Raw genomic sequence first — 27,816 nt, forward strand, 5'->3', positions numbered from 1 at the left:
CCTAGAAGGAGGGCTCGTCCCACTGGCAGCACACAGCCTCTGGACCCAAACCGATGGGCAGTCTGCAGGATTTGAATTGAGGTATGTGTTTTCAATTTCTCGGACAGCATCTGTTTGGATTGAGAGAGGCTGTTTTAATCTCAGAAATATGTGTTCCATAACAGATGCTGGAATCCCAATAGAAATTGCTCCCCTCTTTCTGGGAGCCAAACACCAAATAAAGGGGTTTGGAAAGCCCCACAAGGTACTCTTTGCATATTGCTCATTCAGAAAGGAAAAACCATTCCTTTAATGAAATGCAATGTTGAGAAACTGCCAAAAATCGGTGCTCCCTATCTGCCTTTGCATATGATAGTTCCTTTCTAGCCAATCAATTTCCAATGAACTGGGGAAAGACCTGTAACAAGGCACAGCAAGCTCCTCTGGGCTCAGCCTGAGTCCCCTGTCCCAGATGCAGATGGAACTTTCTGGACCTGTCTCAACTGGCTAAAGCCCAGAAAGAAGTGTGAAGGACCCAGACCTTTATTTGCAAGGCCATTCTGGTTAGCTCTAGCTAAGCCCCCAGAATGAAACCTGATGGGTTGTCACCTTTCAGACAAATCATTGCCTGTTCATTCTGCCTCTCTGGCTTTTAACTGCACATATCCGAGGCCCACAGAGGGCTGTGTTTTCATGGGTTTTAACAGCAAGACTATTTCGACATTAACACCAGGCTGGAGAGACTTTTCTCTGTCTGGAAGTGTAGTAGGTGTTGGATTTTACATCATCTGAAAATAGGCAAGTTACACACATTCTTGTGTTTCATGAACTTTAGCTCCAAATTTTAAGTTCATTTGGTGTCCATGCACACATGTGCTCTTTTGCTCTCCGAGCCAATATAAAGTTGGAGAGAATTGGAATTTTCTTCCAAGTTGTTTCTTTGCTAATAATTTCCCACTAGTTTGGAGTTGGCGAGAAGTTATTTAACATCCCCTAAGAAATCTGAGATTTTGTTTCTTCGTTTTGTTTTGTTCTTTTTTGGAAGAAAGGACTGCAGGAGGAGTTGGAGAGAAAGGCAACTGGCTAGCCCAATCTGTATTTATTTGGTGCGTGTGGGGAGGGTCTTATAATTAAGGTGTAATGTGAACTTAACCTTAAATTAATTAATTTCCAATTGAGGCTACTAGGAGAGCTTTGGAATGGCAGAAGCTGGAGAGCCACCATTTTGTATGGGTCACCATTACATGCCAGGCACTTTCTGGTGACGATCTCAAGAGCTCACTCTACAAAGATAGGGAAACCTAGGCTCAGAGAGGTTCAATCACTGTGACAATGTCACACAGGCAGGACATGAAGGAGCTGGAATTCAAAGTAGTCTTACCAGCATCTAACAGGGGTGTGGTTCCCTGAAAATTCTATACTGAGAGTCTATGGAAATGTTATTAGACCATAGAAGTTTCCAGTCACGGTTTTAAATACCACAGATATACTAATGGTTTGATTTTTATCTCCAACCCTAACAATCATGCTAGACTCCAGATGTGAATTAGCCAATAACTAATTTTGCATCTCTAAAGTGGAGTTCTTGGCTTAGTCTCCCTCATCTCAGTAAGTGGCAATTTGGTTGTACCAATTTATATCCAGTCCAACAGCAAATACTGCTGGCTCTACCTTGGAATAGATTTGGAATTCAAGAAATTTCAGGGGCAAGCCCCCACCATCTCTCCCATTTCCAGTAGCCTCCTGGCCAGACACCCAGCTTTCAGTCTTGCCATACCACAGGGGCCAGAATGAGGCTCATACGACACAAGTCAAATCATATCACTCCTCTGAATTCCAGGCCTTGACCTTGTCTCACAAGGCCCTGAAGCATCTGCCTGTCTACCCTGTCCCGAGAGGAAAAAACTAGACCAACTTCAAATGTCCCCATGCCCCTTCTTGCCCCACATATCACTTCGGCCACTCACCTCAGGCTGGACCTCCAGCAGGCCAGGCCCATTTCCACCACAGGACATTTACACTTGCCACCTGTCCCCTCAGCCTAGGATATGCCCCTCCCCCCATACCCCTGCTCCCTGCATCTAGTCCCTCCCCTAAGCAGAAGGGTCTTATAATTAAAGGGGCTCCTCACCTGTATTAAACAGCACCTCTTCTAGGTCAGGGGTATGTGGGCATTCTCTGTGCCATTTCTTTTTCTCAACTTTTCTGTAACGTGGAAAGTTCTCTAAATAAAAATATTGGTGGGAGAAAGATATAATATGAAACCTTGTGGTTCCCAAAGCACTAAACTAGATCCATTTCTGTGAAACGAAAGAGAGAATGAAAAAATGAATGGATATTTGGCCACTGCCTAGGTTGTACTCCCCAGATTCAGCGCATAGGGTAGACATGCAGATGGCCTGGGGACGGTGGTCGTACCCCAGCTTGGGGCACTTGTCACCCAGTCTGAAATTTTATTTGGCCATAGGTCACCAGGGCCAAATGGATTTTACAGCTGACCATATTAACATCCTGATCTCGTGTGACAGTCTTAAAGATGGGTGTTTCACTTCACCAGAAGCTTCAGCCAACTCACCAGGGTCAGGTTTCCGGAGGTTCTATTCTGGAGGTTTCTACCACAGCATGGTAGAAGCATGCTGTGAAACTGCTATCTCTTTTGTTCACAACATGCTTGTTTTATTATTTAAAATAAGAGTTCAAAATTTAACTTTTAATAAGGTGCCAATGTTTACACACAGTGTTAAAATGTTAAAAAACAAAACAAAACAAAACCCACACTGCTATGTGGTTGCTCCAACACCAAATGTGAGATAATCTCATAAAAGCCACACGTGGACTCATTACCAGCACACCTAGGATGGCGAATAAATAGTTATTACGGGGGGTGAGAATCAGGTCTGTTTAATGTTCCCCAAGTTAGATACTCAGGCTCTCACCTCATGTAAATCATTTCAAAGTTTAGAAGCCCAGTCTGATAAAACACTGCTCACGGAAATTAAACTGAAGGCATTCCTTTACAATGACGAGGTAACGCAACAGATCTTGGCTTTGGTGTCTTTTCCAGCTCAGCATCTGGCACAGAATATGGAGCAAATTTGCATATGCAAATAATTCAAAGTAACCACCTCTCACCTAAGTGAAACAAACTGCTCTAACATCTTCAGTTTCTGTGATTCATTAAGGCCTAAACTCTATCTATTTACATGTCTTCTCCTTTGTAGGGTCTTTGGGAAATAAATACTGAATAGAGAATGCTGAGATTGCCTGGTTCTAGTAACAACAAAAAAGGAACATAGAGTGATTTACTTCTAGCACATTTACCTTTCTCTCATTGCCACACCCACCTCTGTATGCCCAGGGGCTGCGCTGAAAACCACTTTGAAGAAAGCTGCACATCACTTTCAGGGTACCCTTTATTTGATGTCTTTCTACAACACATTGGCTTATGAGAGAATGGGAGGGAAAACAAGCACAGGTTGATAACGTCTCCTTAGAGAACTTCTTTTCACTCAGTATTTATGTTTTTTACATTAAAAACAGATCCAGAAAGAATCAGGAAAGTTTTACAAATGTCAAAAGCCTGTGGTTCTGGAAAAGAAAAAATCATTATTCTGAAAAATGTTTATTTCACCTACACGTCCAAGTCATCGCGTGACCAGGTAAAGCGACTGAAGTTCTGCATTTGGATCCAGCGAACACCGTCGAATCCCTACCTGGGAACTTTTTTGAGCGTCCAAGAGAGTGGCAGCACGGTCCCCAGGGAGTGTCAGGGGAGCCAGCAAGGGAGGGGCTGTGAGGCTGGGTTAGGGCCTCATGTCAGGGCGGCGACTGGCTGTGGGAGTCCCCACCACGGCCTACCCCGTCTCCTCCTTGTCCTTAACTTTGCCTGACGCCGGCCTTCCCTTGAGGAGAACCTGAACCCCACGACAAATTAGAGGCTCCACTTGCAAAGGAAAACAAGACTGGGTTAAGTCAAGTGACACTTCCAACAGTTTTCCATGAACTCTAGGCCATCGCTATCCTGAGCACTGGAGAGTCAGACACAACTTCCTCTGTGACCTTGGCCTAGAGTCCATCGCCTCAGCTGGAGGAGAAGTTCTGACTGACCTTTGGCTTATCTTTCCACTGCTTCATGTTCCTTTTGGAAAGTATGTGGTTCAGCTCAAAGGGTTTCCTGGATTATATAAAGCAGGGCTATGACTAATGCCTACTCCCCACTGCAGGAACAATCTGAGGAGAGCACAGGGGAGTAAGATAGAACTCCATGGGGCAATCTTTGACTTTTGGGGGTTTCAACTCCAGGAGAATCCAGCTTCACTTGCACGAGTTCTAAGGAAACCCCAATAACACTAACATTGTCCAATATGTGATGTTGTGAAGGAAACAACAGCTTCCATTCCACATTAGGACCAAAGATCTAATTCTTTCTATCAATTGGACATTTCCACACTGGAATGGCTAGTTGATATTATTTTTGAGGGTGCCAGTTAATTACAGAAAAATGTTTCCCATGGTTTGTCAGCATGGTCGGACTTAAAAATTTTTTAACCTGAAGAATATGTATTTCCTTCCATCAACTAGAAGTTTCATAGCAATGCACTTGTAGCTAGGTTTGTATGCAAACTAAATTTTTTCATTAGGGTGAAGATGGGAGTTCTGTGTCAAGTGGCAGAGAGAAGAGGGAGTGGGGAGGAAAGATTAAAAGAAGAGTATTTGGGGGAATTGGGCAAGAAAGAGAGAGTAACAATCAGGACACAATGATGGCCTCCAATCCTACAGACATATTCCCTTCCCAAGGACCAATCCCCCTTCCTTAGTAAGAGAATCTAAATGTTATTCAAAGAATGTGCCTAGCTAAAAAATTCCCTTCCCATACTCACATGCAGCTAGGAGAGCCATGTGACAGAATCCTAGCCAGTGGATGTAAGCTCGATGTCTTTGGGAAAGCTTTGCTTTCCTGATATAGACATTGCACCTTTTTACTTCCCCTCCCTCCTTATACCTGCTTAGAAAGCAGACATGATACCTGGCAGTGCAGCAACCATTTGCAACTATGAGGCATTAAGCCAAAGGACAAAGGATAAGGATGGTGGAAAAGAACTACCAGAGTCTGGATCCTTGATGACAGAACTGAGATAGCCCTGGAGTGCCCATCCCCACCCTAGGTTTCTTATTCAGCTCTTCACCGTTTACTGGGTTTTCTATTATTCACAGTCAAATGCACACCTAACTGATCCATCAATATCCAAGGACAATGAAATTGAAAAAGGATAAGGACGAATCAGTAAAAAGGAGAGACAAAGACTAAAGGGCAAGTGAGATACATCTTACACAGATCACTCTACAGTGGACGCAAAATATACCTTAATTCCTTCCTGCAGAAACATCAGAGGTCCTGACTAGAAGAATAAATGTGTCGTTAGGTTCAAATACAGAGATACCCAATGCTCAAACTGGCCGTCTAAAATTTAACTCTGCCTTTCTGAGCTTTGACTGCTAGTATGAAAGTGCATGCTTATACATTAAAGCTTGATATTTTGCATCCCACAGAGAAGAGAATGGAACCAATTTAGAATCAATTTAGTATTTCTCTTGCAATCCACTTGGAGGAGTTCCCCCTGAGAATGTACCCTCTCTGCTGCCATGTTTGATAAGATCTGAGAGGAAAAAATAAGTAATAACACTGGGTAGCCTGTTTTTGACTCTTGTATATTCTATTTGGAAATTAAAGCAGGCTCGCGGCAAGCTGGGAGCACATAGGCTATGGCCCATGGAAAATGCTGGACTAATATTTAGGAATACGCAGGCAACAGCAAGAGAAAAATGGAGCTACGGGATAGGAATCGAAGATCAGGGACATAGAACTTCAAAACAAGGATGCCTCCCTTTGCATGGGAGGCAGCACAGGGCAGCATATGACACTATAATAGTCTGTCGGGCAGTCCCGAGATTCTGCTGTTCAAAAGAGAAATGATTTCTTCATGCTCATCGCAGCAGGCTTCCTGCGTGTTGGTTCAGAAACCAGTGGATGAGACAAATAGGAGTGAGAAATGGGATGGTCGTGATGCATAATTGCCACTTTCACTATGTTCAAATTTAATTTCTTTTTCTTTACCAACAACGTGAGTGCAAATGTCTTTAGTATGATTCAGTAACATAGCAGCAAAACTTCAGGAACCAATAAATAAATATGCTCGTATACCAATCTCTCTTTGCCTTTTGGATGTGAAGCTTCACACACGCTCATAAGTTACAAGTATCAGCCTCAAGAAGGTTAGGGGAATGTCTCTCCACTCGGCTTTTTTGTTCCCTGTCCTCGGACAAATCACATCATTTACACCCACCCACATGCTCCCATAACAGTTAGTAAACTCATTAAGAAACACAGCGTGAAACTCATAAGGGGTTAGAGTTATAAAATGTCTACTCATTGATTTTTTTTTAAAGGTATCATCCTTCTTCTCCTCGTTTCAACCAAAGTTTATGTTTCTACTGCCTCCAGCACATGATCCGTCATTTAGATAATAACCTATGGTTTCTTTTTGTCTTTTAAAATGACACAGTCACTGTGTTTTTCTCAAAATCAGTGCCATCTTGTCAATTGAACATGATGGATTCAGGGTCCTGGTTTGCCATCTGAGCCATGTGTCTCAGAACATCCTTTTTCGTGATGATGCCAAGAAGTCTCCTAGAGAAGAAAAAAATAGAGAAAGAAGAGGTCACCTCTGCAATGTTGACTCATGCTGACCCCTGAATTCCAGGGCCTTTGCCTCCTGGGCACATGGGTGGACATTTCCCGATTTCCTTTGTGAATGGACAGGGCCAAGTGAGTGAGCTCTGGCCAATGGCCTGTGGGTGGAGGTCATAGAGGCCGCCCTGAGGTCTCTGGTGTATTTCTCCCATGTTCTCTCTCCTCATCTGCCAAGCAGAGGCACACGACCCAGGGAAAGACCCCAAGGCCACAAAGGATTGACTCAGGAGCCACAAGGTACAAAGACCTCAGTCCCTGAGTGACTGTGTAGAATAGAGCCCACTGCTGCTGCCCTCCACAGGGGATGGGGTGTGAGCAAGAAATAAACCTTTACTGTCCTAGGTCACTGAGACACAAGCTTGCTTATTACCACAGCCAGCCTATGGTGCTGAATACACATGCTGAAATGTCAAGGCTATGGTCCACTGAAAAAGGCTGTATAGAAAGTACTGTCAAAACTGGAACACATCACATGGAAACAGCCAAAATGTCCGTCAACAGACAGTTGACTAAACAAACTGTGACATTTACATAAGATGGAATATTATGCAGCTGTAAGACAGAATAAAGTTATGAAGTATGTAACAACATGAATGGACCTTAAGGACATTATGCTGAGTGTGATTAGCCAGAAACAAAAGGACAAATACTGTATGGTCTCACTGATAGGAACTGACATTAGTGAATAAACTTGGAATATTTCCTTGGTAACAGAGACCATCAGGAGATAGAAATAGGGTGAGATATTGGGTAATTGGAGCTGAAGGGATACAGATTGTGCAACAGGACTGAATATAAAAACTCAAAAATGGACAGCACAATACTACCTAACTGTAATACAATTATGTTAAAACACTGAATGAAGCTTCATGTGAGAATGATAGAGGGAGGAGGGCTGGGGACATAAATGAAATCAGAAAGAAAGATAGATGGTAAAGATCGAGATGGTATAATCTAGGAATGCCTAGAGTGTATAATAATAGTGAAATGTACAATGTACAAATTTTAAAAATGTTTTTGCATGAGGAAGAACAAAGGAATGTCATTATTGCAGGGTGCTGAAAATAGATGATAATTAATACTTTAAAATGTCACCTTATATGTGAGACTAAAGCAAAAAAGGTTTATTTGTTACAAAATTTATATTTTGACTAGAGCATTTCCTAATATAACTCATGTAGATAGTTTGATTGAATGTCATAAGTACTTAGAATCTCAGGTAGGACATGAGATTTTGTTGGTTTGTCCAGAGTGATGCCCCGATGAATCCCAGAGTGATTTGATCAGTGACTGGAAAAGTATTTGCAAGCCCTCTTTGGGGAATGGTGAGAGTGGGGAGAAATTCAACTTCCCCAAGTTGAATTCTTGATATTCTCACAAGCAGTGTGGACAACCAAAGATATAGGCTGAGCCCCCAGTCTTGGGGTTTGTTCATATGAAATTTAACCCCACAGGGGATAGGTCAAGCCTACTTAAAATTAAGCCTAAGAGTCACCCCCAAGAGAACCTCTTTTGTTGGTCAGATGTGGCCTCTCTCTCCAGCCAACATGACGAGCAGTCTCACCACCCTCCCCCTCTCTGCGGAGGACATGACTCCCAGGGGTGTGGACCTTCCTGGCAACGTGGGACAGAGATCCTGGAATGAGCTGAGACACAGCATCAAGGGACTGAGAAAAACCCTAGAATGAGCTGAGAATTAACATCAAGGGATTAAGAGAACCTTCTCGACCAAAGGGGGAAGAGTGAAATGAGACTAAGTGTCAATGGCTGAGAGATTCCAAACAGAATTGACAGGTTATCCTGGAGGTTATTCTTATGCATTAAACAGATATCACCTTGCTGTTCAAGATGTAGCAGAGAGGCTGGAGGGAACTGCCTGAAAATGTAGAGCTGTGTTCCAGTAGCCATGTTTCTTGATGATGATTGAACAATGATATAGCTTTCACAATGAGACTCTGTGAATTGAAAACCTTGTGTCTGATGCTCCTTTTAGCTACCATATCAACAGAAGAGTATAACACATGGAATAAAAATAAATAATAGGGGGAACAAATGTTAAAATAAATTTAGTTTGAAATGCTAGTGGTAAATGAAAGCGAGGGGTAAGGGGTATGGTATGTATAATCTTTTTTTTCCTCTGTTATCATTTTATTTCTTTTTCTGTTGTCTTTTTATTTCTTTTTCTAAATCGATGCAAATGTTCTAAGAAATGATGAATATGCAACTATGTGATGATATTAAGAATTACTGATTGTATATGTAGAATGGAATGATATCTTAATGTTTTGTATGTTAATTTTTTTTAATTAATAAAAAAAGTTAAAAAAAAAAACTGGAACACATCACAGAAAGTTTAAGTATAAGGGATTGTAAGTATAAGATCAAAATTAACTTTATGTTTAATTCTATCTTACCAGAAGGATGAAGTTTCACCTTTGCCTCCAACCACAGACATAAGTTGCCTCGTTTTCCAGAATTCTGTTCTCTTCATCTTATACAAACAATTTCACCTAACAGAGTCACTTGTATAGGGCCATCTGGTTCGTACTTTGCACAACTCCATAGAGTACTGTTCAAGAACACTACAATGTAAACAGTGTCTCCTGGATTATGCAGTACACACCTGCACAACCACTCACGGCAGTCCTTACTTCACTCCTGATTTTATTAAATACTTAAATGACCACCTGCTTGAACAAATCACACCCCCTGGAGTAAGATGGAAAGTTTGAGACAAGAAGATGGACACAACTTCTTTGAGAAAAAATGAAGTTCCACGCCAAATAAGTTTGCAAAATGCTGCCCACTTTACTGCCGTCAGACCCAAGTAAAGGGGAATGGAGAAGCAAACTATGGTACTCTCACACCAGGATACTATAAAACTATCAAAATCACAAGTTTCTACTATATATCTATCTATATAAAATGATGATATATGGAAAAAATCAGAAAATACAAATATAAATGGACTGTTGTTTATATAATTAAAGTCAAATTAGTCAAACTCATCTCTTATCAATAGTTAGTGAATATGAAAATGGAAAACACATATTCAAAGTCCTATATGGTGTTCAGTAAACAATGCTGGGAAAATCTCATTATCCATCTTTTAAAAATTAAATCCTTCCTCACACCACTTACTAAGATAAGTTGCAGGTACATACACTGATTACCATGGCATAAAAATTGTCCCTGTACACACTGGCAATGAAGAATTTAAATGGAGGCTAAATATGATAAAGTTCTTCTGTCCTACAAGATAGCCAAAGCACATACTTAAAAGTTAAAATTCCTTAGCGTTGGTGTGAAAGTCAGAAAGAAGAGCTCTAAATACCTGCAACAATGCTATTTTTTACTTGATGACATTCTATGAGTGCATATTTAATTCCAAGAGAAAATCAGCAGTGCCTCTTCCCACAACCCAACCCCCCACCCCCAAAATATATACAAGTAAGTTCTGCCTAGTGAAATGGACACTGACTAAAGAAGCTGTCAGCCAGGACTATGACAGCTTTGTCACTGACTACACTGGGCCTTAAACAGCCTTGAAAAAGTGACTGATTTCTTGTGGCAGTTCCCCCATCTCTCACACAGTGGCAAGGGGGTACTATTCCCCACTCCCAGCTCAGGGGAACAGTTTTAGGAGAAGGGAAAATAGCAAAAGGGACTTTCAGAAGCACATTATGCAAAAGGGAACCATGGATTGTAATTCTTTGAAGAAAGGTTTCATGGCTATACATACATATATCAGGTATATATATATATAAAGGGAACTCAATATATATAAAGGGAAAATGTAGAAGGCAGAACAGAATTAGAAAATCAGTATTCTGTAACCCCCAATGTAATCATTAGTTCAGGCAATTATTATCAATGGATGCTAAAATCATTAGGTAATTGGTTGCTAGAAAAGAGAAAATTCACCCAGTTTCAAAGTATCACCCCACAGATTATATACAAAGAGAAAGATGTCCCTTCAAACAGAGAGGCCGCCCATCGCTACCTCACCCAAGTGACGGAGCTGAGCAGCAACCCAGTCACACAAGCGGACCTCATGATGCCACCTGGACCAAAACATGGCCCCAGACTACTCCAACCAAACCCAGAATGGGAAACAATGACTGGGCAGAGCTCTTAAAAAAAATCCGTCACAAAAAAATCAACAAAGAAAGGTGGGGAAACCCTACTATAAACTACGGACTATAGTTAATAGTATAATGATGATAATATTGTTTCATCAATTATAACAAAGGTACCACACGAATGCAAAGTGTTAATAGTGGGGAACACTGTGGGGGGGAGGGAGGCAGGGAGATGTGCAGGATGTTTCTGTCAATCTACAGCTGCTGTAAAAATAATAATACTAATAAATAACAATAAGATGAAGAAGAAGAAAAGAAAAAAAGATAGAGAACAGTTCGAGATAAAAGACTAAAGAGCCTCATCTATTCTTTGAGACCAAAGGAAGAAAGGCCTATTTTGTCCAGAACTCAAATTTTCTGTAGCACATAATCTCACTCGACCTGTCTGGACAGATCCTTTAAACAATCCAAATACAGGGAGCCCAGAATAAGCATGAGGGCCTTTAATCCTGTATAGTTTAATGTAATGCCTGGATACATCCCAGAGTATATTAAGCAGATAATCAAAAAGTATTGGCAAAGTCCTTTACAGGATGGGAGAAAAATTATGGAACTATTAAACTTTACCACCGGGGAAACCCCTGATACTGCGTGAAACATTAGGGACACCCAAATCAATAGGCCATGCTCTTGATCTTGAGGCTTGCTCTTGTGAAGCTTATGTAGGTAGTGGAGAAGCTTAGCCCACCTATACGCATGCCTAAGAGTCACCTCCAGATGACCTCTTTTATTGCTCAGATGTGGCCAATCTCTCTCTAAGCCCAACTCTGCAAGGGAAATCATTGCCCTCCCCACTACGTGAGACATGACATCCAGGGGTGAAAGTCTCCTTGGCGGCATGGGAGAAGACTCCCAGGGATGAGCCTGGTCCTGGCACTGTGGGATCAACAATTCTATCCTGACCAAAAGGGGGTAAAGAAGTGTAACAAATAAGGTATCAGTGGCTGAGAGAGTTCAAAAAGATTCAAGAGGCTACTCAGGGGCGGGCCGCGGTGGCTCAGCGGGCAAAGTGCTTGCCTGCTATGCCGGAGGACCTCGGTTCGATTCCCGGCCCCAGCCCATGTAACAAAAACGGAAAAACAAAATACAATAAAGCAAGAAAATGTTTGGAGATGTTTCCCTTTCTTCCTTCCTTCCTTCCTTCTATCCTTCCTTCCTTAAAAAAAAAAAAAAAAGAGGCTACTCAGGAGGTCACTCTTACACAAGCTTCAGTTAGACATTACTACCTATGATAACTTGCAAACCCCAACCAAAACCATTCCTGCCAATCCTAAAGAATATCTAGGGTGTTATACAAGATTCTACAAAGGTTCCATGCACTAGGGTAATTTTCCAGAAACCTACAACCTCCAGATGGGTCCCTGGATCAGATAAGTCCTGAAATGCCAAGGGGCCAGCCTCTCCAAAACATCAACTAGTTCCACCCTCCTATCCCATATTACTATTACTGACAGCTCCTTCCAACATGAAAAAGTTAGAATGGGCATAGCCCAAATACCCCTAAAGGGTGGGAGAAAGATCAAAAGTGATGGTGGAGTTATACAGAGAATGTAGGGTTTAACAAATGAGCATGAGTGCTGAATCATTAAATTGATATTTCTTTTAGTCTCCATTATTCCAGGGCAGCTAGAAGTAAAAACCTAAAATTGTGGAATTGCAACCCATACCAAACTCTGAAAGCTGTTCCACAACTAATTGTTGTGATGTGCTTTGAAATGTTGCTTTTTTGTATATGTTATTTTTCACAAAAAAGGAAAATAAACCAATTGTGATGATAAATGCACAGCTATATGATATTGTAAACCACTGATTGTACACATTGGGTGATTACACAGCATTTGAATATATAATATATATCAATTAAAAATTTTTAAAAAGTCTTAAGAGGCAAAACAACCAAATGCCATGTGTGAACCTTGGTGGAATGGTGGATGGGAATTTGAATGCAGACTGGATATTGGATGATATTATGAAGTTAATGTTAATTTAGCATAATTACAGTTTAGTGCTTATGTAAAAGAATGTCCTTATTCTTAAAAGATATACACTGAAACATTCAGAGATGAATTATCACTATTAATTTCTGCTCAAATGATTCTGAAAACAATAGAGAGAGAGAGAAGGAAAGAGAAAACAAATGTGGGGAAATGTTAATAGATGAATCTAGGTGAGGACATATATGGGTATTCATTGAATCACTGTCTCAACTTCACTGTAAATTTGGAAAATTACAAAATAAAATCTTGGGGGAAAGTGGTTGCCTACAGAGAGAAGAATAGAGGTAAGGAGGGATAGAGCCTGGAATTTTTGTTTTTAACACTTGACTTTAGCCATGGTTATGTATTCTTTAAATAATTTTCTAAAATGTACCAAAATACACTACAATTGAATGAGGTCCTGTGGGAGGTTCAGGTGTCAATTTGGCCAGGTGATGGTGCCTAGTTCTGCTGCTGTGAATTTGAATCATTAGCTTGTGGAACTCATCTATGACTGATTACATCTAAGGGGAGTGCCTTCCTCAGTGAGTGATGTTTAATTTAATTCATGGGAAGCTTAAAAGAGAGAGATTAATGTAGCATAGCCCAAGCAGTTTGGCATACCTCATCTCAGCACTTGCAGCTCAGTCCAGACCTTTGGAGATGCAGAAAGGAATCACCCCAGGGAAAGTTGTTGGAACCCAGAGGCCTGGAGAGAAGGCCAGCAGAGATCACCCTGTGCCTTCCCACGTAAGAAAGAACCTCAGATGAAAGTTAGCTGCCTTTCCTCTGAAAAACTATGTTTTTAACTAAATAAATCCCCTTTTATTAAAAGCCAATCCATCTCTGGTGTGTTGCATTCTGGCAGCTTTGGCTGACTGGAATAGGTCCCATAAAGTAAGATGTTGTTATACTAAAACTGTCCAACAGTGAGTGGGTCCTTCAACTTCCTCTATACTAAACAGTTAAAGTGAAAATCCCATCCAGGATGCTTCCCACACTATACTGTGTGAATTCTAAAATTTGTAATGAGGTATATAACCTTGCACCAAAAAAATGTTTGTTAAAATTTTGAAAAAAAGATGCCATTTTAATTTCCTTGGCTGCTTAAACAAATACCATGCAATGGGTGGCCTTAAAAAATGGGAATTTATTTATTTGCTCACAGTTTGGAGGCCAGGGAAAAAGTACAAATCAAGGCATCATCAGGATGATGTTTTCTTCCTTTTGATCCTTGGTCCTGGGCTTTTCTGTCACTTGGCAATGCACAGGGTGGCCTCTCCTGGCCTCTCACTTCTCTTCAGGGTTCTGGTGGCCTTCAGCTCTTGCTTCCCCTGGTTGGCTTTCTCTCTCTCTCTCTTGATCCGAATTTCATTCTGCTTATAAAGGACTCCAACAATAGAATGAAGACCTGTCCTGATTGGGCTGGGCCACACCTTAACTGAAGTCACCTCATCAAAGGTCCTACTGACAATGGGTTCACACCCACGGGAATGGATTAAGTTGAAGGACATGTTTTTCTGAGGTGCACACAGCTCCAAACCACTATACACACATAAAGGAACACATTAACACTCCTTTTTAGGTGGTAAAAAGCTCTTGGTTCTCTTGGGAAAACGGTCATGATAACAAGTGCAGAGAATGAAATCAGGGCTCCGATCTCACTTCTCCAGAATAGTGTATAGCCCATCTGCTGGCTCTTGGAACCTTCTTTTCTCTGCACTGATCTTAGATGCTTGGGGGCCACCTGCCATAGGAAGAGCCCATTGTACTCATCCAACTAAGGTAAAAACTTTCTCAAGGGTGCTATAACCCAAATTCTTGTCAAATAACTCTGTTTCTGTGGCTGCAGAAGCTGCTGGGAGCCCCTGTCTCTTTAGAGCTGTCCTTTGGTGTTGACAGACCCAGCCCAGGCCACCAGACTCAGCTGCAGCATGGCAGAGGCTCAGAGGCCCAAGTAAAGAGAAGAAGTTTACTCCTGGGATCAGATAAGCTTTGTTCCTGCTCTGATGATTCTAATTCAACGCCATAGAGCAATGGCAGTAAGGAGAGGTAGCTTTGTCACCAGATAAGGCCAGGACATAAGGGCAGTTGGGTAGTCCCTAACGCAGGATTCTCTCCACCTGTCCATGCCCAAGAAAGCTTTGCTGCAGGGTTTCTCAACTTTCCCAGCACTACTGGCATTTGGGCCACAACAGTTCTTTGTAGTAGATTTTCCTGTGCATTGTAGGATGTGCAGCAGCATCCCTGGGCTGTACCCACTTGGTGCCAGGAGCATCCTACCTCCCCCACCCCCAGTTGTGACAACCAAAAATGTCTCTCCAGACAGTACCACATGTCCCTTGTGCCTGAGGGCAAAATCACCCCTAATTGAGAACCACTGGCTTGGCTAAAACATACTGAAATACTTCCATACCAGTTGCTTTATAGCCATTGTGCTGGGCACCTTGCAATGTCCCCTGCCAAGCTCATCTTATTTCTGGAACACCATTGACCTGCCCACAATCCACAATTAAATGGCTAATGTCTAGCACCAGCTTTTAGACACTTTCCATGTCATCCCCAGCTGGGAGCTTTCCAAAAAAGGTGGGCCTCCCTGGGTGAATAAATAACACAGCACTCACTGGAACACAGACATCCCATTACCTGGCCCCACATTCTCAGTATTTTATGCAACAGGCGTTCCAAAACACAGGTATTCCAATGACTTTCATTTGCCCAGATCTACTCTCTGAATGTGCTGGCCCTACAAGGCTAACCTGTAGGGTGCAGTGATGTCCACTGGCTTCTGGGAAAGCAAAGGTGAATGCAGAGCAGAGGCAGCAATCAAAGGGGAGAGGGGGGCTTGGGATGTGTTTACCTAGACACGTCCCTTGGGCAGTGTCCTCCACCAAAAGACCCTCTGTGCACAGCTCCAACCCCAGAGCTGGGTACCTGACTGCTTCTAGGGAAAGTGTGCCCAGATGGGAAAGGCTTAGCACCAGTTTGGCTTAACCGTGAGATTGCTGTCTAACCTCTTTGGGTCTCAGATCCTCATCTGCAAAATAAAGGGAACCCTGATGTTCACCCACTGGCAAATGGATGGGCTAGCCATATGACAGACTATCACTCAGCCTTCAAAAGAAACAAAGTTCTGATACATGCCAGCACGTGGATGAACCTTGGAACATTATGCCCAATGAAAGAAGCCAGACACAAAAGATCCCATTACATATGATTCCATTTATATGTACTGTCCCCATAGAGACAGATAGTAAATTAGTAGATGCCAGAGGCTAGGGGTGGAGGAGGGAGAACGGGGAAGGTGATGGCTAAGGGATGTGGGGTTTCTTTTTAGGGTGATGAAAATGTCCTGAAATTGATTATAGTGATAGATGCACCATTCTGAATATACTGAATACCATTGAAATGTGCACTTTAAATGGTGAAATGCACCATTCATTTAAATGTGAATTATCTCAATAAAGCTGCACAATAAATAGACAGATAAATAAACACCAACAAATAAATGAAGGCAGTGACCCACACGCTATAAGAAGTCCTGCTCCCCATTCAGATGCTAGGAATTCGGTGATAGGAACAAAGCACCAGCAAAAGAATTCTCTTACTGACTTCTCTCTCAAAAAGCATAACTGAAACATGAAGGTCAAGAGAACTGGGGATGGAGGTTAAAAATGAGCATTTACGAGTGTTGGGATCTCAAGTGTCCTTTAAAACCCAAAAGGAATCAATACGAGGCCAGCCGCTTATACCTAGATTAACACCACCAAGAAAGCTGTGACTGCAGGAGACACTGGAATGGCTATGGAGGACCTGAAGGCCATTTTGTATCATGGGAAGAGACCCAGTGTTGGCATCATCAACCAGGGGCAGTCCCTCAGTGCAGAACACTCCTTCTTCCTCTTTGACATTTATCAAATGTCAAAGCCTGTGTCAAAATGAGCCCCTCTAGGAAGTCTGACCTGGACCACGCCACTTCAACTGTATGATGCCCATGTGCCTCAGGGGATGACAAGCTCTGTGACTTTTTTTATTCTTTTACTCTTTTTGAGCCTCCTCCAGCTCTCAGTCCAAATAGATGCTCACTAACATGCTGGTGAAGCCAATACCCTTTAAAAAAGCAATGAGATAGTAGTGTCTATAAAGTGATGAGAACTCCACTATGACATCTTCCCCACCTAAAAATAAAAAAAAAAATGCTCCCCAATCTACAAAGGCTGCTTCCTTATCTTTAGCCCCCACACTGCACCAAAAGGTCAGTCACTTGCCGAAAGCAGTCCTGATAAAACTTCTGTTAAAGTCAGGAACTGTAATATCTTAAAGTGAAGTTGGTCACCAGGGCACTGGGGACGTAGAAATTCAGGAGCAGCTTTCAGTAGGCACACAAATTGCGTCCTGGCCTGTGACAGTAATTATCACAAAAGAAGAAAGCTAACATCAACCCAGAAGGAGGTGGCATCAAACCCAGCAGGGTCAAGAAGGGTGTGAAATGTCCTATTTGATTTAAATCAAACGTTTGCACTCCCCGTCCCTTGGGTAGCAGTTCAAGCGAATCCAGTGAATGAGGCATGGCCAGATCTATGCCCAAGAACATATTTCAGATTGGAGCATATCTGGGCTCTTCCAGAAAGCTGACTTGTCCAAGCCCCTGTGGCCCATGGAGCAGGGCTCAGGGGACATCCGACACCATCTCCCGAGCCCCCTTTTCCTTTCTAGAATGTCTGTAGAGAAACTCTAACCCAAATTCTCTCTTAGCCCCTGGAGGCTGTCTGGTCACTGGCATTCTGGGGTCAGACCCCTCTGGGTTCCTGATTTGGCTGCACAATGACCTTGGAGCCCAGGTTCTGAGGGATCCATGGGCGATCCAGGTAAACATGGCCCACTCAGGCTCGCTCGGGCAGGGAAGGCACGCGGAGGGGGCCATATGAAAAATGCGAGCTGGCGCGAGAAGAGAGGCCTGCCCTGGCTGTAAGCCCAAGGAGATGAAAGGCCCCCAAACAAGGATCCCTTGCCAGCACTAACGTATCAGCATCTGTGTTTGCTTAAAATATGTGGAGAGAGAGAGTGTGTGATTTTGTTTTCTCGCCGAACATTCTGAGCCAATTTCAGCACCCACATCTTCACAGGAAATCCTCGTGGGGCTCTGTGAGTTGTGAGCAGGCGTTAAGGGCAGAATTTCCTGGCAGAACTGGAAATTCCAATGGTAACTGACGTGGGATTATGATTTTAAAGGAAAGGAGAAACTGCCATACACTTGAGACGATTCGGGTGATCGAGTGGTATTTATCTCCAGCGCTGTAACCTCAAGCACAGAAGGGCTCCTGCCGCGGTTCTCAAAGTGAGGACCCGGGATCATCAGCCTCACCTGAGAGCTGGCTACAAATGCAAATTCTCAGGCCTTGCCCCAGACCAGCAGGACTGGCCACTTTGGGTGGGGCCCTAGGCTGCTTTTAACCAGCCCTCCAAGGGATTCGGGCACACCCACAGGCATGAGAACCACCTAGCACCTTTGAAGTCCCCAGAAGAAATGACTCTTGCCTCAAAGACAAGGGCACATTTGCTGGCTCTTTATCAGCCCTGCCCTGTGCAAGGCACCACTCTAGCTACAGTCAGAGCTAAGGCAGCCCCTCGGCCTGCCTGCTGGAAGTTCACTGGGTGACTGGGCAAACCAATTCCTTGGCGACTCCCAGGCCCCTGTTATGGGGCAGGAAGATGAAAGTGGAATGAGTAACCACAGCTTAGTCAGCTAGTCGCAGGCATCCTGCCCAGGGTCTCTCAACCCCGGCACCAGTGACATCTGGGGCTGGATCATTCTTTGCGGGGGTACACCCCTGCCTCCACCCAATCAATGCCAGGAGTGCCGCATGTTCCTAGAAGAAGCAGGGGCAAAATCAGCTGGGTTGAGAACCACTGATTAAACTAGACTGTGCTGGCTCTGGAAATGAAACTACATCAGAGAGTTAAGTCTCTGGATTCCATCAAGACCTCAACTATATTGGGTGCCAATGCCTCCACAACCCGTCCCCACCTGCCACCCTTGGCCCATAAAGGAATAAACTGGGGGGAAACCCCTAAGCTCCAGGCTCCCTGACTTAGCCACTTCATTCCACCAACTGAGCTGAGCACAAAAATGGCCCCTCCACACCAAGGCACTTTGATTTAGTGTGTTCTCTTTGCATTGCTGCTTTCCTGGTTTGGGGCAAATGCAACACTGCTGTGGCCGAGGCCACGCCACAGGGTCACCAAATCTCTCAGTTCTGCGATAACATCTGTTTTGAAAACATGAATTTGTTCCAACCAGACTGAGATATCAGGGAACAATCTGAGCATTATGCAAATTTACTATTTGCTTAGGTGTGATTTATGAATGCAGAAAACTGCACCCAGCTGAACCCAAGGACATGGGAATGAATAACATACACACACACACACACACACACACACCCCTCAAACACTGACCAGTTTCTTCAGTTCACCTGTGGGTTAGGAGCCACACCCATCATCTGGGACCAGAACTTTCTCTCCAATTACAGCTAACCCGCCTATCCCTTCACAGGAACTCACAAGCTGCAGCCTTGAGTGCAGCAGCAGTTGCTGTACTACCACCAGCAAACTCCAGGTCTTTTCAACAGAGTGCCATATGCACTGTGGTTTGGATGCATTTCTTAGCCAGTTATTGTGTGTAAAACTATACTACCATTTTTATTAGGCTCCTATCTTTTATGTGTCACTGACAGTTTTTGAGCATGGTGTGCCTAAGCCTGTTTTTCCCATAAGCCCTGTGATTTGCAATGAGCGTTTTTGCACAGCACTGATTTTTAGGGAGCATGTATGTCATATTACATCAGAACTGGTTGTACCTTCACCCAGAGATGAGTACCCCTGGGGTGGTAGAAAGGTAACACAGTCCCTTCTCCTTTGGTTCTTCCCCTTCAGACTCAGCCCAGGCAGAGGCTCCACATGGAAGCATCTCCCACCTTCCCAGGGTACATGGGACATCCCTGCTCTGAGATCCCAAACTCCCCAGACATTTTCCTGACAACACCCTCACCACAGCTTACTGACATCATCTGTCAAACACTGCTCCTCCCCAGTAGACTGAGAGCTCCTGAAGGACTGGGGTGGGCTCGGGTCATCTTTCGCTCCCCAGTGCCTCACCACAGGGCATGTGCCATCAGCCCTTGCCCGGCTACTCACCCGCTGCGCGTCACCAGGCACTGCCGCAGCCCCAGCTTCCGGAAGATGTCCACCACGGTCTCCATGGGGGTGTGGTCTGTGACCGTGAAGGGGCTGAGGTTCAAGATGCGCCGCAGTTTCAGGGGGTGTGGGCTGTTGGCCGGCAGCTCGGGGGGCTCCTCAGTGAAGTACATGATGGAATTGCTCACGATCCCTTCCTGTCTCTGTCGGGCATTTTCTAGAACACAGGCAAATGAAAAGTCACATAAAAACCCCTTTCTTATCAGCTCCCCCACCCCCCAGCCACATGCACACATCTTTCCTCCACCAGCATCCTAGAGTCCCAGAGAAAAGAGGCTCCAGGGGAAATTGCACATTGCTTAATGAAGGGCTTTAGCCAGCAAGTGTGAACACTGTGTCCCTCCTGAGTTGATGCTGTATGACGGTACCACCCCCGCCCCCCCCCAACACCATGACCAGACCATTCACCATCAAAGCCTCACAAGATGGGTCTGATCAAGATGGCTCCTTGGGCAAATGCACTGCCCTCCTCCTGGACTCAAGGGCACCCAAAAGAGCTCAGAACCCTCTACCCTTGTTTTCCTGACAGTCTTTCACCTCAACATGGGTTGAAGTTTGGCATGACAAGAAACCTCGCTGAGCTGCCCAGCGCCCTTAACACATTGTTTCTGACAGACTAACTTATAACTGGCCCGAAGGCTATTATGAATCCCGAGCAAAACAAGAAACCAACAGGACCGGCCCAGGTTCACAGCCCAGAGACGCTGCTCAATCCCAAATAAGTCTACTGGGCCCAAAAAGCACCCTGAAAAGAGCCACCCTTTCCCCCTTGAATTTAATTTTCTCTCTTTAAAACGGGCCATTTTGTGGATTTCTTAAAGAAGGACAGTAAAACGGTTATGGTAGCAATTAGCCTAATTCTGCCTGTAGAGAAGACCACGTGAAAGAAAGCTGAAAAAAAGTAGGCTAACAGGAACTCGTTAGAAATACAACTTAAGGCGGTGCTAGAATCCCAGGCTATTTTAAGTCACACATGAAATAAATCCATCGGTCTCAAGATATTTCTCCAAGGCAATTTTCCTTCTGTTGGAATTTTAATCTTTCTTTTGGTTCATGGGAAAAGGTTAGGAAAAATGTACAGTGAGGCTTGCCTTAAAATGAATCCTGGTTTCTATAATACATGTTTTGCCTTCTCAAAGACTACTATTCACCTACATCGTTCTTTCAAAAATAAAATTCTAGCTGCCTCCTCTAAGGCCATTTATTGCAACAGAGTACTCTAGTGGAAAACTGGCAGCATTTGGGGTCAGGCTGAGTCTGAAAAGGGGTCTCTGTTTAAAAGAGGAAGAGAGGGCCGGCTGGGCAAATGCCGGCACATTATGTGGTCAGGTTAAAACTAGTTACATCAAACAGGATGTGATCCAACCACAAATACCAGATGACACTTATGCCCAGCATGCTTTCAAAGGTAGATGCTACATGATGCACACTGCATCCGTCTCTCCTAAATCAAGATGCTCCATCTTTCAGCACCACGGTAGCAAAGCAACAGCCAATAGATACTTATTTGCTCATTTTCAGACTGGTTGATTCCCCAAAGTCCCACATAATAGGACCTCCATCCAGTTCAAAAATCAGGTTGAACACCAAGCTTGGATCAAGCCATGAACCTCAATCCAGAGCCGATCATGTGGATTTGCTGAACCCTTTATAAAACCAAATATGACTTAGCAAACTGTCAATCTACTTGTTAAAATAAATAGCAAGTTTATATTTCCTCTGAATCTACAAACTGGGCTAAAGCTCTGATTCCAACAGCAGCTAGCTCAGTAAAATCTTGCTCACCAGTGCATTCCCAGTGCCTAGAAAATGCCTAGCACACAGTCGATGCTAAACAGACATTTGCCAGATGCATGCATGAGTCAATAAATCAACAAGTGAATGAATGAATAGGTCTACTGAATGCCAGCATGGTTGGTTCCACCTGCCATGTAGAAGAAAGCCAACTTCACACAGAAGGCATTACCAAGGAAAGCCTGTGAGCTATTTACCACCAAGCAAGAACTGTAGGCATCAACTGGGGTCAGAGCTGGAGAGCTGAGCTGTACTCTTTGCTACACCAAGAGTGGCAACTGTTGTTTTCGCCAGAGGGCTCTGCAAGCCCACTTTGGAACTGTATTATAAAGACTTCTCTTAAAGGTTTCAAAACTTTGGGGATGGAGGTGCTATCTAGAGACAGGCCAAAAGCTGGTGGATGGAAAAAGAACCAGAAAGAAAGCTCCTTCTACTTCTCTACTAGGGTGGACTATCTACAGGAAATCTTTAGCAGTCCCCAAACGCCTGTAAAGAGACGAGAGAAGGCAAGTTCACGGAGGGCACAGTCTGTGTTCTGTCTTCTCTTATTCCCAGCCCCTAGGACAGTACTGGAACATAGTGAACGCTCAAAAAACATTTCCTATATGAAAGGCAAACCAACTGCCTAACCAGAGGATGAACCATGCTAGCAGAGAATGGACTCTCAAACCCCAGGGGCTCTTGGGAGCCCATGTTGGGAAAGAAATCAAGAACTATAGCTTGAAATGTACATTTAAAAAGACCCAAAGGATAGGATGGAAACATACAAAATATTAACAAGGGCCTTTTTGGGTGTTGAGAATGTGGGTGACTTTTTCTTTCTGTTTGCTCCTGATTGCGCCAATATTTTATGAATATGTATTATTTTTACTTTTAAAAGTGTAACAAACAGCATATTTCAATGTTTTAACATTCAAGTAGTTAAAGTGTTTTTAAAACTGTCTTTAATGTAGGAGGTTTGTGGTATATTCCACTACAACTCGTATCAGCAGCTACAGCTCCTGAAAAATGATGTTTTATCTCATTTTATGAGTACTGGCTAAGGTTATTCAAGTTGACGCTCCACTTTCTAGCCAGCAATACGTTCACAACGTCAGGCGCAGAGAGGGCAATTAATAAAGTGTTGGTAAAATGAATTTTACAAACTATGATGGACCAAGAAATTTAGAAGGGTTGGAAATAATCACACATCTATCTGGTAAGCTATTAGAATGGCTTTACAGCAATTTTAGCCCTGCCCTCAGGGGGCATTTGCCAATGGTCTGGAGATATGTTGGGATGTCACGAGTGGGGGATGGTGTGGTGCTCCTGGCATCCAGTAGGCAGAGCCCAGGGATGCTGCTCAGCACCCTATGAGGCCCAGGGCAGCCCCCATGGCAGAGACTGACCCCGTCCCAAATGCCACTAGTTCCAAGACGGAGAAGACTTACTGTAGAGTAGATAGTTTTAGGGAGGTTAATACCCTATTCTCTTGCTAACTGAAAATGCTTCCATAAAGCAAATGCAATTAATGAGAAAGGCTACAGGCAAAAACTGGAAGCAACCAGTGGAGGGGTCGGTACAAAGATGAAGCAACAGAAAAAGAGGCTACTTACAAGAAAAAGGCAGATGCTCCTAAACCAACTTACACCTCACCGAGGCATGTATGTTTTAACATCCTCAGCAGAAGGAAACGGATGACACCACTCTTCTCTGGTGCTACTCCAATACTTAACAGTCCTTCCCAGCTGAAATCTCTTCATTCCAGACCTACATATCTTGTCCTACAGATCTGACACCCCTCTTGATGTTCAGTCCTAGATGTAGGGCCATTCCTGCAAATGTCCAGCCTCCCCATGCTGGAGAATCATTACGAAATCATGCACCGGACCCCAAAAATGAGAATTCCCTTAACTCCTGCCTGTAACTCCAACTTTCCATTTCTTTAATCATCTTTGCAGCTTCCCACTGAGTCCTCTCTGAATACATATATGCTTAATACAGAATTCAGAACTAGAAGAGCTTGAGCCATGCTGAGTAAAGAAAGAGCCTCATTTTAGCAAATAGCAATGAAATCTAAAGTCCACTTGCCAGGAATTTGAGCAAGGATTACAAACGGCCCCCTGTATTAATATGTGACGGTGAAGAGGGCCACATTTCCTAGGTGGGGCTAATTGCTCTCTAACAAGCATAATGGCTGTGGCTTGGCGTTCCAGAGATGGGATGAAAAAATAAAACATTCTCTGCTTCAACGTGAGCCATTGCTATAAGGAAAATCCTGATCTACCTTATTTACCATTCTTTGCTTATCCAAGCTATGTGGACGACTTTCATTCTTGCCCCCAATTCTCCTGAAGATGAAATTGGCATGGGATAGGTACTAGCTAAATACTGATGTCAGAGCTCAGTATTCAGGGAAAGGCATAGAATTCTGCAAATGCAGGTCATGAATTTCCCCACCAGAGTACAGGGATTCCTCTATTACCACATTTCAGGCAAACAGCTTTTCTGATTGTTCAGAACTAAATACTCCACATAAATAGCAGCGTCTTACAATGTTATGGGTCTGATTGAAAGCATATAGATATTACTTACATAGCATGTTGCCTCTTTAGACATTCCAAACACAGCTTCTAGGAGCCCGCTGGGCTGGCAAGCTTCCACTTCTCCTCTACCGGCCTGATGACAAGCCTGGCCTCCCACTTGATTACAGTAATGGGTTTCAGGGAAATCAGTGAGCTCTCCCAGCAGGTGTGCCCGCAGCGCCACCAGACACAATGAGTCCCTGACATTTATTACTTGCGTTTTTTAATTTTTACTTCTACTTAAAAGATTTTAGGGAGTGAATAAATTTTTTAAAGCCTGCTGATTAAATTATTTTAAAACAAACACAACCCTACTAATACGGTTCAAAAGAACTCAGTACTGATGAGGCACTATTTAGGCCTGAAGGCATATCTCTCTGTTACGCCTCAGGATCTCTAAGAAAGAGAAGCATCACTGAACACTTAAGCAGAAATTTGGGGGAGACATGCTATCATGTCTAAAATAAAAAATCAATGGGGGGGCGGGTAAATAAGCTTGAGTGACAAGCTAAAATTAGAGGGTCTTGCTTGTTTAATCTTATTTTTGTAAAGCCTTTGATGAAGCTATTTATAAGATATTTTCAAAGCTAGTTAACCCTGGGAAGAGGTTTTATGAATTCAAAGGAAGAGCTTAGAAATGGGCAATGAAGGGCAGGGACCACGAAAGACTTGTCTGGTGCATGGATACCAGGGAAAGCTCCAGCAAAAAGCATTATGAGCGATCCAGAGGGTAGGCTGTGGGGTAAGATGTGCCAGTGCATTCATGAGCCCTGTCATGGGCCCAGCTCCCATGGGCTGCTGGCAAGTTGTACAGGGTCATGGAGCAGGGATGTTGCACAGGAAGGCATCATTGGCAGGTGATGCTGGTCCCCACCCCTGCTGCACCATCAGGACCTGGTGGGCCCCCACCCTGAGCCCTCACACCCAGGCCTCTGTCCATGGAATCCTTTGTCTTGGGAATCCTTCTGCCTCCCACCATCCCCTTCCAAGGCAGTCATCCTAGGTGGATGGTGCCCACAGGCTATTTCTCTGAGCTGCCTGGCTTTGGGACACCCCACCTGAGCGTCGTCCCCTTCCCTCCTTCCCCAAATTGGTGGGCAGTACAGCTGATTTCAGCTAGAACACGGAAAGGAAAACAACTGCATGGAATTGACTCCCAACAACATCTGCTCGTTAATCAAGTTGGGCCCTGAACTGGTGGAGTGGCACATAATGTAATAAAGTGAAGTGCAAGGCTTGGGTGGTAAGGAGGGAGGTATCTGGGGGCAGGGGCCTGCCTGAAAGCCCATCTCTGAGACCATCTGTGCCCTAGCCAGTCTAGGCTTATGTCTTCTTTGCCTTCTCAGCTTAAGCCAACAATTCCCTGAAAAGGTAACAGCCACGGCTTGCCTCCTAGCAGAGTAGGGCCCAAGAGGTCACCTGTCAACATGACAGTCATTTGACCAACTGAGAATGCCTGTCCCAAGACTTGGGTTTAACGGGTGTGGGGACCAGCAGCAGCGGCATTAACTGCAAGCCTACGAGAAATGCAGAGTCTCAGGTCCTACCCTGAAACTACCAAGTCAGGGTCTGCAGTTTAACCAGATCCCAGGATGATACAAAGAGACATTAAGACTTGGGAAATACTGGCTTACAGTCTGTGGAGCTTCTTACATTCTCCATAAGTTCTTGGATAATTTGGGAGGTACAGAGGCTGCCACCCATCGCTTAGGAAAATCTGAGATTCCTTCCCTTTTACTCACTTATTGCAAGAATCAGTTCTCGCCTCTGTGCAAACCCGATGAGGCGCTCAGAATCCCTGGAGACCACCACGGGGAAGCCATTGTAGTCGGTGTCCTTGATGAGAGTCTCCACGTCCTCGACAGTCATGCTGTCCTGGGTAAGCACAGAGAGCGGGGGCTCCCCGCGCCGGGGCCGCATGACATCGGTAGCCAGCGTGCGGTGGGTGAATTCATCCTTCACATCCAGAAATGGGTACCCGTTTAAGTGGATGTGGGCCTCATAGATGCCTTCCTTCCCAAAGGCATCGGCCACCCACTTGCTGGTCACAGCTGCTGCCATCAGGGGCACAATGTACTCCAGGCCACCTGTTAACTCAAACATGATGACCACCAGTGACACCGTCATCCTGGTAACTCCACCTGCAATGGAAGAAAGCAGGAAAGTTCCAAAGCTCAGCTCCAGACTGTCCCAAGGCTGTGGACAGGAGAAACTGCAAACAATACGTTTTCTACACGTTTATTCGGTTCAAGGAGACATCCCTAACAGTTGTCCATCCTTGCCTCTCTGGAATAGACTGGTTCTTCTGTCAGGGAGCTGCAAGTCACATCCAAGTGGTAGTTTCCTCTCTCAGGAAGGACCCTGGCTTGTCTATTCACCCAGGACCACCTCCTTTTTAGGGAGTGGATCCATGTGGGTTATGCAGGCTTCTGACACAGCCAGTGTGGCTCTCTCCTGGACCTCGGAGGCTGGACAATCATAGAGATTCTTAGGGCCATAGAGAAGGAATATAGCCACCCTTGTTACCAAGGTATTTCTGCCCTTTGTATTCAAATGGAGAATCCCTCCCGACTCCTAATCATCTGATAAGGTCAGACCAGGGCTTGTCACACTCAGCACTAGGAACATTTGAGGCCAGATGATTCTGTGTTGGGTGGACATCCTGGTACATTGTGGGACATTTAGCAGCAGCCCTGGCCTCTATCCACTAGATGCTGGGAGCACCTCCCTCTCAGTTTTGACAACCAGAAACATCTCCAGACATTGCTGGATGTCCCTGGGAGGCAGAGATCACCCCTGGTTGAAAGCCACAGTTCTAGATGATACAACCACCAAACGGTGGAGACTACTAGGTTCCTGACTGACTGGGTGCGCAGGAGGCCTGTACCAACTCACATTAGATTTAGAGAGACAGACATACCCCGAGCAGGAAATAAGCCTTCAGTGCGCCAAGCCTCTTAGATTTAGGGGTACAGCAGCACTACCCAGTCCATGCTGAGCAATGCAAATGCTCAGGTCTGTGTCTTCCTTCTTGCCAATTCTAGGTACCAGCTCAGCCTTTGCAGTCTGCTGTATCTCACCTTTCCCTGCACCCCATGTCCCCCAACCTGGGGCTGTACCTAGGCAGGCTGCAGCTCCCACCATTGCATAAAGTCCTGGCGTGACACAGTCGGCGCCGGGCCTGCACCAGTTCCTGAAGATGATCCAGTCGTGGTGGTGGTATGCCAGCTGCTCCACACCGATGCCCACCATCCGGCCTGCCATGGCCCCCACAGCCATGCTGGGAATGAAGAGGCCTGAAGGGATCTGGGGAGGGCACATAGAAAAAAGCAGTATAAGAGAAGGGGTCCCGG

The 27,816-nt window shown here is 44.4% G+C and overlaps 1 protein-coding gene across 2 annotated transcripts in view; it reads right to left on the reverse strand.

Moving 5' to 3' along the window:
- Positions 1-2,491: 2,491 nt before the first annotated feature.
- Positions 2,492-27,816, reverse strand: part of CLCN4 (chloride voltage-gated channel 4) — a 77,223-nt gene continuing 51,898 nt past the window's right edge. For both annotated transcript variants that reach the window (XM_077146153.1, XM_077146152.1), the window contains 4 exons: positions 27,583-27,769; positions 26,206-26,604; positions 20,046-20,262; positions 2,492-6,667 (listed from right to left, as the gene is read on the reverse strand). In XM_077146153.1, the coding sequence (XP_077002268.1) occupies positions 6,577-6,667; positions 20,046-20,262; positions 26,206-26,604; positions 27,583-27,769 (894 nt within the window). In that variant the 3' untranslated portion in view covers positions 2,492-6,576. The remainder of the gene's footprint in view (positions 6,668-20,045; positions 20,263-26,205; positions 26,605-27,582; positions 27,770-27,816) is intronic.

The sequence above is a fragment of the Tamandua tetradactyla genome, chromosome X (assembly GCF_023851605.1).
Source record: "Tamandua tetradactyla isolate mTamTet1 chromosome X, mTamTet1.pri, whole genome shotgun sequence".
Lineage (NCBI taxonomy): Eukaryota > Metazoa > Chordata > Mammalia > Pilosa > Myrmecophagidae > Tamandua > Tamandua tetradactyla.